This window comes from Branchiostoma belcheri, unplaced genomic scaffold, assembly GCF_001625305.1.
Source record: "Branchiostoma belcheri isolate BF01 breed outbred unplaced genomic scaffold, Haploidv18h27 scaffold36, whole genome shotgun sequence".
NCBI lineage: Eukaryota > Metazoa > Chordata > Leptocardii > Amphioxiformes > Branchiostomatidae > Branchiostoma > Branchiostoma belcheri.
In genome coordinates, this window is record NW_017803976.1 from 2,867,774 (window position 1) to 2,879,186 (window position 11,413).

The window sequence follows — 11,413 nt, forward strand, 5'->3', positions numbered from 1 at the left end:
AGAAACCAGGAGGTAGTACACTCCTGCCGACAACTTCACACCTTCTTAAAATTGACCAAAATGTGTCAGACTGATTAAATTTGGAAGATTTGAAGCCTTCCGTTCTGCAAGAGGATTCGTGGGGCGGACGATGGATACAGGCGACAAACATAAAGGTCCCTTGCCCCATCGAATCTGCTGGGAGATTAGTACAACAACACAAAAATTCTGACCTGCACAATACGCCAGGATTACGACAATGGCCACGCCGATCGCAAACGCAATGCCGATGGTTATCCATAGTTTTATGCGAATTGTGCAACATTTTGTCTTGTCCGCCTCATCACGTCCATCTGTTTGTTTGTCTGTAGGAACAATATTCACCTCTTAGATCCCTTCACACTAACCCCCTCTTCACAAATATATCAAAGCGATATTATGTAAGATTTTTTTGCACCAAAACTGTAAATATGACTGAAATTTTCTTATCTAGATATGTCATTTTCAATAACGTTCAACATATTAGCGTCGCCATTTTACGACAACGACTCGATGCAGCACGAGAAAGCGAGTTGTGCCAGGCGCGCTGTATTTTTTAAAAGGCTTTTAAGAGGCTTTTAAAAGGAATGTAAACAAACAACATGGCCGCGATCCACGGCAGCGCCCAGGAGTTGGCAGTTTTCCAACACGTTTTTGCGACGAAACGACGTTGATCTTTTACTACCCAAATGTCAGTATGAATCCTGGTAGCTTTATAGCACTAGAAAATGTGTAGAACAACGATGTTTAAATTAAAATAGTGACAATCTTACATAATATCGCTTTAAGCTCATGGAAGTGTATCGAAGCAGAAAACTATCGAAGTGGGATCAAGGTGGCTCCGTAGATGGAGACATGGTTTTGCAGTGGATTGCTTGTTGTCTTCTGGTTTTGGCTTGGTGATATTTTGCAGTGTCAGGACAAATGTGCGTCTAGTGTGCTCCCTGTTTTCGCTGGAACGCTGGAATAGGGTTTGTTTGCACTATTTGCTATTGACCTAAGCTTGAGGTAAGGTTTTTCACGTAAATAATGGATATGTAGGGACGTATTTTCTAAAGTATCAACCGGAACGCTGAGATAGGGTTTGTTATGTGCGCTCAGCCTCTTGATATTGATATTAATTTGGGGGTAACTGTTCTTTTTTAAGCTAAAGTTATTTTAATAGTGAATATGTAAGGGTTGATTATGTCACAATAAGCATCATGACTATGTTGAAAAAGCCAGTGCTCGTGTAACTTGTGTTTCTGTACACATACTTTGGTTCGCATGCCAGCAAAGTAAAAGTAGCATATTTCTGATAACTCAGCCCATGCATGACGAAGGTATGTGCAGTCATCGACCTCATGTTCTGCCTGGGACTATAGATCTGCGTCTGATCGGGAACTAGTGAGAGAAACATCAAAAGATGCAACACCGAACCGGGAAGCTGATTCTACATAGTATATTACGTCCCCCATATCTAACTCCATCAGCTCAAGTTCACGTCTGAAATGAAAAGATGTTGTTAAGTCCTCACACAAGCTCCATAAGCCCTACTGGCACATCAGACCTTAAACAACCGCTTACCGCCCTAATCTCCCAAATGGTAACTGTCTGGCAAATGGATACTGCCTGGCCGATTTGATACTGTCTTTCCAGCCACCAAATTATCTGCTTGGAGGTTAATACCGCCCTACATGTGCCGAATGTTCCCCTACTAGAGAGAAATAGCCACCAGGAGCGCCAGATTAACTGCTTCTGACCAGGCATCTGTTGGCCGAATAGAGCCGTATATATTCGACGTGAAATAAATCACAAACAAAGAATGGCTTCAAATGACTTTAAAAAATCCAGTCCAATTACCCGCACTTTGCTTTGGATGCCTAGGATGACCAACAAAACAGCACTGAAATGAGTGTGTTAAGGGGGCTATTTACATTAGGGCCCATCACCTTTACTCAGCCGTGACGGGGGCCACCATCATCTACCAGATACCTTTGACCCTGTGTTGACGTCACACTTAAAAAGCCTCACTGGGTCAGTCTACTAACTTGAGGAAGACCAGATTGACTGGTCGAAAGCTCTTGATGGAAGAACCTTATTGTTTTGGATCTAAAGTAACACGTAACAACCAACACAGATGAACTTTCATGATAGCTCTGAATAGGACTCACCTGATCTAGAACCGTAAAGGGGGTTGGGTGTCGTCGCAGCTTTATCGGCGATGTGGGTCCAATCAGTCTGAGACTCTCGCATATTCATAGCGCCTGGAGAAAACAATATCAGAAATATCAAAATAAGTTAAAAATGTGAAAAGAACAAATTTTAGACTGTATTCGTATAATCTTTTCATGTAAATGTTATGATTATCCGTAAACAACGATGCAGGGTTTATCATCATAAAATTATGAATAAAAACATGACTTCATACAGCTACAACAGCTATATGTACAACCACATTTCGTTGTCACCAATTTTAGTGTTTTCAGAGCATTTATACAATAACGCCAGTTCGGCCTTGCTCGAAAATGGTACAAATTGTTTCTTACCAAGTACACCTTCACAAAAAAAAGCGGAAAGAAAAACAAAAATATTCACATACAGATATGAAACTAACACCGTTATGAGGTTGTTTTTAGGATTAGAAAAAAAAAACAGGGCAAAGCTGTGAAAAACCAGGATACTAACCGTATGTGTCACCAGTACGGGACCGCCGCCGCCGCCCTACAGACATGGTGCCACAATAGGTTTCTGCAGAGCGAAAACACGTCCTCGACCCTCCACAGCACAAGTTGTTTGTCGATTTCTGTATTAGTCTGTAAATTGCTCTGCCGGTTTCCCCGCCCTTCGGTGTAACACACAAAGGCATGACGTAGGCTTGGCTTAGGGCATGAGAAGTCTTCCACTTTTACTAAAGAAGATCAGAAACATGAAAACGAATCATACCGGGTAACGCTATCTTGGGATTTACAGTTCAGACAATTTGGTGAACTCTCAACCAGGCTTATTGTCCTTCCGCCTTCAGTGCGGTGCTTCGTTTCGTTATACATTTTATGCGTTCTGGGGGTGTTTTCACCATGCCTCGAGCGACGGGCTATTGTAATAATCTGAGAATTAGGATATACGTTTCTACTAAGTTCCACTAACATACCAAATTATAAAGAGAATCCATATAAACTTATTGGTGCGATGGCCATAAATTCATCATCTGCCAAGTCGTACCACGTTCATATTTTATATGGGTTTGCCCATTTTTTTCCAAATCGCTTGAAGATGAAGTTCACTTTGTCATGAAACCCTCTTCATATGATGTTTTACGTAACAAGATATCGCATTCAAATCAAATCAAGTATTGTAGATTTCAAAGGACTCGATGCAACAGCCAGATCTTAATATATATTTAAATGCAACAACTTCCACAATGCAAAAATAAATTTTGTTATTAGTAAAAACACCGAAACTCATGATTAGCCCAGTCGATTGTATGTAGGCCTTGCTTTAGTTTTCAAAGTGTAAATATTTTTTTACGTTTTTGCACTTTTTTCAACAGTTGTTGCCATACATTGCAACATGTACTCGCACTGGTGCAGGTTAGGTGCAGGTAGACATCAGAAATACCTGCACAGCTCCACTTTTACCTGCACTAACCTGCATATACCCAGTACATGGACCAGTGCAGGTTAGGTGCAGGTAGACATCAGAAAAATCTGCACAGCTCCAATTTTACCTGCACTAACCTGCATATACCCAGTACATGGACCAATGCAGGTTAGGTGCAGGTAGACATCAGGAATACCTGCACAGCTCCACTTTTACCTGCACTAACCTGCATATACCCAGTACATGGACCAGTGCAGGTTAGGTGCAGGTAGACATCAGAAATACCCGCACGGCTCCAATTTTACCTTCACTAACCTGCATATACATGTACCCAGTACATGGACTCGTGCAGGTTAGGTGCAGGTAGACATCAGAAATACCTGCACAGCTCCAATTTTACCTACACTAACCTGCATATACCCAGTACATGGACCAATGCAGGTTAGGTGCAGGTAAACATCAGAAATACCTGCAAAGCTCCAGTTTTACCTGCACTAACCTGGATATGCTTGTGGTATTTCGAGCCCTTTCCAAATGTTTCCAAATACCCTAACATCCCTAACGTATTCCTTTCAATATTCAAATTGATAAAAGATGAATCTTAAACTTATAAAAGCATTCTTCAGAAATACGTATAAACTGGTAATCTCTATTGCTTGACTCTAGGCTCCAATGTTGTCTGTGCGGCTCGCCACGCCTACACCGGTTTGGGTCGAGGTCACGAGTATTCTCACAAGGTTTAAACAAAATCAAGGAAAAAGTAGTGGGAAATAATAATAAAACGAAAATAAAAAGAAAGCCCCGCCTGTGGCGCTTCATTGGAGGGAGGAAAGTACTTAACACAGCCCCACAATGCTGCAACAAAAATCGTTCAAAGTTGAAACAAAACGCAAAATGAAAAATTTTGGAGGCATACGGGGCGTCGTAAATGCGATTCGAGTCATGTACGACGACACCACAGCTGTGGTGATAACTCCTGAAGGAGAAACAGATGCATTTAGCATCAATACTCGCGTCCTTCAGGGGGACCCTTTGGCTTCCTTCCCCTTCGTTATATGCCTTGACTATGCATTGCGGTCTTCTATAGCTAACGGAGATGGACTTATCCCCCGTCGCCGACGAAGCCGACGGCACCCGGCCGAAACCCTGGCTGACCTCGATTTTGCCGATGACATAGCTTTACTGGAAAACTGCATATATTTTGCACAAAACCTACTCACCAGAGTTGAAAACTCATGCCAAATTCGTTTGTACCTTAACGCATCTAAGACCAAGAATATGCACTTAAATCCAACACTTACTGTGGGGTCGTGTGGCGTAGCGGCAGAGTACCCGACTCGGAACTTAGAGTCCTGGGTTCGAGTCCTGACATGCCACCAATTTGTGCCCTTGGGAAAGTCACTTTACACGGCTTTCCTCACTTAGCTCAGGTGAAAATGAGTATTGTCCTGTCATGTATTTGTCCCCTGTGTTGGTGGCGGCATTAATATAAGTTGAAAAAAATTGAGTTTGTCGTCACCACGTCTGGTGATTACATGTTAGAATAAAAAAAAAAATATAAAAAAATCCAACAACTGTGAGTAATCTCCTAGCCTCCGATGGTACTACAATTGAGCGAGTTGCCGATTTTAAGAACCTAGGAGGTCACAATGACAGCGATCATGACATGAATGTTAGGATTTCCCAGGCGTGGAGCGCCCTCCATTCACTGCAGAAAATATGAAAATCCTCGATTAGAAAACAAACCAAAACAAAAGTATTTCAAGCAAGTATTGAAGCTATTCTTTTATATGGGTCCGATTCTTGGGTCATGAACACTAGGAGGTCCAAAAAACTTGACGGTACTTACACTAAGATGTTGCGGGTAGCCTATAACATACTCTGGTGAATTCTGAGATTTCATACCTCCATGAAATATATGAGTTTTTGTAAATGTTTTTTGTCTCATTGACTATGGAAATAAGGTCATAATTAGCACAATCTAGTTCAATTTATGGTTTTCTAAATTCAAATTACAATATTCCTCTCCTTTGTCATAATTTATTTCATCACGTCCTCATTAATTATGCAAATCACCTCTACATTAACATAATATAGGTATAGTGATGTTAACATTTAAGTAACTTACACATGTCACAAGGTATAAAATTTCCATCATTCACCAATATAAAGTCACAGAATTTTCCTATTAATTATGCAAATTAGGTCATCATTTGCATAATTGGTATCTTTTGATGTTCCATCTGCCATAAATTACATGCATTACACGTATGAAAGTACTATTATATTTAACACTGTAATTATAGAATGTTCTCATTAATTATGCAAATTAAGCCCTCATTTGCATAAATTGCATTTAATTATGTACAACTCTCTCTCAGCTACCTTCACACCAAAATTGATGAAAATATGTTGTTCCTATCTGGACTTATTGGCTTTTGAAGATTTCGCCCGAAGGTCCCCTGCAATTCCTGAACAAGCTGCTAGGGGGACCAAACTTACACCGCCTATTCCTGACAGGATAAGCTATCTGTCACAAAAAAAATCAAGACCATAGCATGTTCAGGACAAAAGATTTAAAAACCGGAAGTTCTGCTGCAGTACCAAGGTCGGCCACCAGGAGGCCCATATTTGACCTTGACCTTTGTCTTCCTAAGACCTACCAAGGTACCTAATATCATCACAATCCATAAAGGCGTTCTAAAGTTTTTTTTTGCGGAAACACAGACACAAAGACGCGCCAAAAACAATACCTTCATTTTTCATGGAGGTAACAAACAGTTGATGAAACACTCCCAAGCATCACCACGGCAGTGAAAAGACATCGGGTAAGCCTCGCGGGTCATGTGACTCGTGGTACAGAACCAGCGGGTCGAGTACAACTTTGGACTCCAGAGGCTAAAAGGAGAATTGGTTGTCCAATTACAACACTTAACTAAAGGGTCTTATCCAGCCTGACACTGGTCTACAAGGAGTGGAACTTTTGTCTGCTATGAAAGACAGAAAGTACTGGCGACAATACTTCTCATGCTGCACCTCAGAAGAGGACGAGTAAAGAAGAAGAAGAAGTAATCTCTATCTTATCCGTTTTTTCAGGGATGCGAATGCAGCTTGGCCAACTTGACCTACCCATGATAAGTCAGTGACGAAGTGAATCATTTTCAAATACAACATATGCTATCATAGCAATAGATGGTAATTTGTAGTGATATCACGAAATGTTTAATAGAGAACATCAATGTCCTAAAATACACAAACCTGGAAATCCGTTGCGGCCGATAGTTGATTACACAGGTTCGATAGGGTACAATACGTCCAGGGCCTTGGCAGATCTGTTAGCACCTTTGGTGGGGAAGTCAACACACCATATTAAGAACTCAAAACACTTAGCAGAAGAAATGTCCACTATATTAGTAGAGGAAGATGAGATGTTCTTGTCCCATGACGTTGTCTCCCTTTTTACTAATACCACCATCCCAGAGACACTTGACATCATCAGAAGAAGACTCCAGGGGGATAAAGAGCTGAAGAACCGGACGAACCTAGAAATTGAGGACATCCTAGAACTCTTATCTTTTATTGTCACAACCACTTATTTCAGCTTCCGGGGGGATATCTTCCAGCAGAGGTTTGGGACAGCTATGGGTAGCCCAGTGTCTCCAGTGTTGGCCAACCTGTTTATGGAATGGCTGGAACAGGAAGCCATTGCCACAGCGCCCATCCCCTGCAGACCCAAGCTTTGGAAGAGATACGTGGACGATGTGATGGAGATAGTGAAGAAGGGTGTCCATCAAGATCTCACAGACCATCTTAACAGCATAGATCCCACAGGAAGTATTCAGTTCACACATGAGATGGAGAAAGACAACACATTTGCGTTCCTGGATACTCTCCTGGTACGAAAGGGGGATGGAACAGTCAAACTTCTAGTGTACAGGAAAAGCACACATACAGACCAGTATCTCAACTTTCAGTCCCACCATCCGCTGCACCAGAAGCTTGGAGTCATCCGCACCCTTATGGACAGATGTAACTCTGTGGTGACGGAGGAGGAGGACAAGGAAAGAGAAACACAGCACATCAGAAGAGCCCTCATCCGATGTGGTTACCCACAATGGACCTTTCGGAAAGTTGAACAGAAAGAGAAAAGGCCAAAGCAGACAGAGAAGAACAAGAAGGAAGGGGAGAAAACCAGGACCATGGTGGTCATCCCATATGTGAAAGGTGTCACCGAACCATTAGAAAGGATCTTTAGAAAACACCGGATAACCACAGCAGTTAAACCTAAAACAACATTGAGGAACTTGCTTGTCCACCCTAAGGACAAGTTGGGGGACCATGTGAAAACGGATTGTGTTTACAAAATTCCTTGCAAAAGTTGTGCTGAAGTGTACATTGGAGAGACTGGAAGGACCTTTGGCAAAAGACTAGAAGAACACAGAAAAGAGGCAGACAACAGCGAAGCCATAAGATATACACGGTCCCAGAAACAGCAAGCACAAAAAGAAGAGAAGAAATCGGCAGTTACAGACCATGTTGCCAGGAACAATTGTGTGATAGACTGGGAGGGTGCCAGGGTCATAGATAGAGAGGACAATAGAAGAATCCGTTGGATTAAAGAAGCAGTCTGGATAAGGAAGTCAACCCCAGTGATGAACCGGGACGAGGGGGGATACAAGCTCAGCCACGTTTGGGATTGCATTCTCGCCGCAAAAGCGCCACCTACATTGGCGTTAAATAGCGGCGAGTTGCAGAACTCCAGTCAGAAGCTCTGAGGAAGGTGTCTGATAGACATCGAAACGTAAGCAGGTGAGAACCTTACTGGTTGTGTAAGAAGAAAATTCTATACCCTAAGTATCTTCCAACCTGATGAAATTATTTACGGGGGAACATCAATGTCACCTTAGTTTCTAACTGGTTTTCGTCTGTTAAGACTCTTTTCGTATAGCCAACAATTTTAGAAGGAAAAGATGCATTAAAATGACTTGATTGTGTTGTATAATCATTTATTACATAGATCTTTTTTTAAATACTGGCTTTAGTAGGATTTTTTGTTTTACGTAATGGTGATGTGGTACCATTTTGTCTGGAGACAGACGTTACCAATATAAATGTATTAGTGAAATGAAGAAATTAAATCTGATCTAACTAACATCGGGGTTCAACGATCGATCTCATACCTTTGCCAAATGATGTCAACTTTTATGGCACACAAATTATCAATGCTTGATCTCATTGAGCATGGAAACGACATTCCGATTTGCCGAATTATATCAGTTGACTACATTTTCAATGACAGTCATATCTTAACTTATCTAGCAGACTTTCCAGCATTTCCTCATAAATTATGCAAATGCCACAAGTATGAAATTCTCTTGCCACTATGGAATTATAGCACTCCATTATTAAATATGCAAAACAAACTCTTCATTTGTATAATAAATACATATCGGTGTATCTTTCATTCGTAATTACATATGTCACAAGATTGAATATTACTATCATGGAAGGAAGTAGGTTTGTAAAAATTTCATCATTAATTAAACAAATTAATTGTTGGAATTGATTAAATATGTTTTGGATAGCATCACAAAAATTATTTATGATGATGAAGGTCTACTAAAACGTATGTTGCTCAAACCAACACCAGTGACGTCATAAAATGACGCCATGCATATTTAAACTATCCGCCATCTTGGATAGTCAATTTTTACATAATGGGTACTAGTACACAAGGATTTGATTTTCAACGACCACTGTCGCCTTCATTAGGATAGGTAATGACCAGTCATTTCCTCAGTTTTTAAGAGGTATAAATGAGGCCATATATATCAAGAAACTCACTAAACAGAGACGGTTGATGATATAAGCAGGGACGGTGGATGATATATTAAACTGATTGAGCATTTGCTGGCGTCACGTATCCGTAAAGTCTTGTGTGAATAAGGTCACATGTCGATCTAAAACTCTGATTAACTATCCTGATGCAGGCTACGGTTGTAATTGAAAATTTGATCCTTATGTGCCCTTTGTGTTGGAGTAAAGGTACCAATCGTACAATGATACTCAAATTCATATGTGTTACATAAGGCAAAATCGGGTTAAAAAAGTGTCTGAGAGGAAAAAGTAATAAATTAAAAGATGGAAAACAAAAATGAAAAGAGATGTTTGAAAACAAACGAAATGAGAAAGATCGATCGTGATCATATACAACAAAAATTCAAACACTTCATACTAGTACCTCCATGAAGTGTGAGGTTTATGTATTTTTTGGGAGGGGGTTGTCTCATTACATCCATGAAAAATGGAGGTATTGTTTTTTGCGGCGTCTGTCTGTGTGTGTGTGTGTGTGATGGGATCCAATCGTTTGTACCAGTTTGGCCCAAGAATGTGAAGGCGAGGTCAGTCGAGAGTGGATTCTAGAGAGGGAGGTCCTGGTGGTGGCTGTCTTAGGATAGGAAGTTGATTAAACACTTAAAGTTCGGACTCTGTGACTCGGCTCATCATCTGACACGTGGCGCAAGAAGTGGGATCGTAATCTACCGAAGTAACCACCAGTAAGTGGAGACCCCGTCCGGAAAACCTGACCTGACACTCGAAGATCCTGACACTGAACCATAATAGAGCTATACAAGGACAGACCCGGAAGGACAATCGGAACTTGTGCTGTGTGTTACCACGGGAAGAGTCAACCGTGAGTTGGACGGACTGTTTATATGGATTTTTGAAGTGGGTGTCATTCCAGAGAAGTTAAATTGTGTAAACAAGGGGCCCCGGGAGTGTATGCAGTCTTAAATGAAACCACATGTGCCCAACGTTATCTGTGTGCATCCATTGTATGGGACTTCTCAGTCACATTCCAGACAGACCCCGGCAGGCCAGACGGGCCGATTCAAGTCAGTAAACTGGAGCACGGTAGTACCAAAACAAGTCAGTAGCCGTTGCTGAAAGGAAAAGAAATGGAGGGATATATCGAAGCAGGGGAAAAGATGGGGCTAGAAGGAGAAGTACTGCATAAGTTTGTTCAGCAGGCCCTGGAGAGGGACGAGAGAGTTAAGGAGAGGGAAGCACAGAGAGTAGAGGCAGCGAAAAGAGAGAAAGAGCTGGAGCTCGAGAGCCAGAAGCTAGAAGCCGAAGCCAAAAGACAGGAGACTGAACTCGAGAAGATGAGGGTTCAGGCCGCAGAGAGAGACAAGGAGAGACAAGAGAAAGAGAGAGAACGACAGATGGAGATGGAGAAGATGAAGTGGGAAGCAGAGGAAAGAGAGAAAGGGAAAGAAAGGGAACGACAGATGGAGATGGAGAAGATGAAGTGGGAAGCAGAGGAAAGAGAGAAAGAGAAAGAAAGGGAACGACAGATGGAGATGGAGAAGATGAAGTGGGAAGCAGAAGAAAGAGAGAAAGAAAGGCAGGAGAAGGAGGCGGAACGGCGACACCAGCTGGAGATGAGGCGGTACGGGCCAGAGAGAGGCGCATTAGAGGAAATGGAAAGTGCTCGGGCGAAAGCTCCCAAGCTCCCGGCGTTTGTCGACGGGAAGGACGAAGTAGATGCCTTCCTTCAGAGGTTTGAAAGATTTGCCAGCTCCAATGGCTGGAGGGAGGAGGTCTGGGCCTCCAACTTAAGCGCGCTGTTAACTGGGAAGGCGCTGGAAGTATATTCTAGGCTCAGTAACGAAGACGCCCAGGACTACGACAAAGTGAAGGTGGCATTGTTGAAACGTTACAATCTAACTGAGGATGGCTTCCGCAACAAGTTCCGACAGAACAAGCCGGACAAAGGGGAAAGTCCAGAGCAGTTCCTGGTACGCCTGACCAG

The 11,413-nt window shown here is 42.1% G+C and overlaps 1 protein-coding gene across 1 annotated transcript; it reads left to right on the forward strand.

Annotated features, from left to right (window-relative positions):
* Positions 1-10,460: 10,460 nt before the first annotated feature.
* On the forward strand, positions 10,461-11,399 carry LOC109476008 (histone-lysine N-methyltransferase, H3 lysine-79 specific-like; the record flags this gene model as incomplete). Its single annotated transcript, XM_019776813.1, has 1 exon — positions 10,461-11,399. A coding segment is annotated over exon 1 (843 nt), but the record flags the coding sequence as incomplete, so codon positions are not given.
* Between the last annotated feature and the right edge of the window lie 14 nt (positions 11,400-11,413).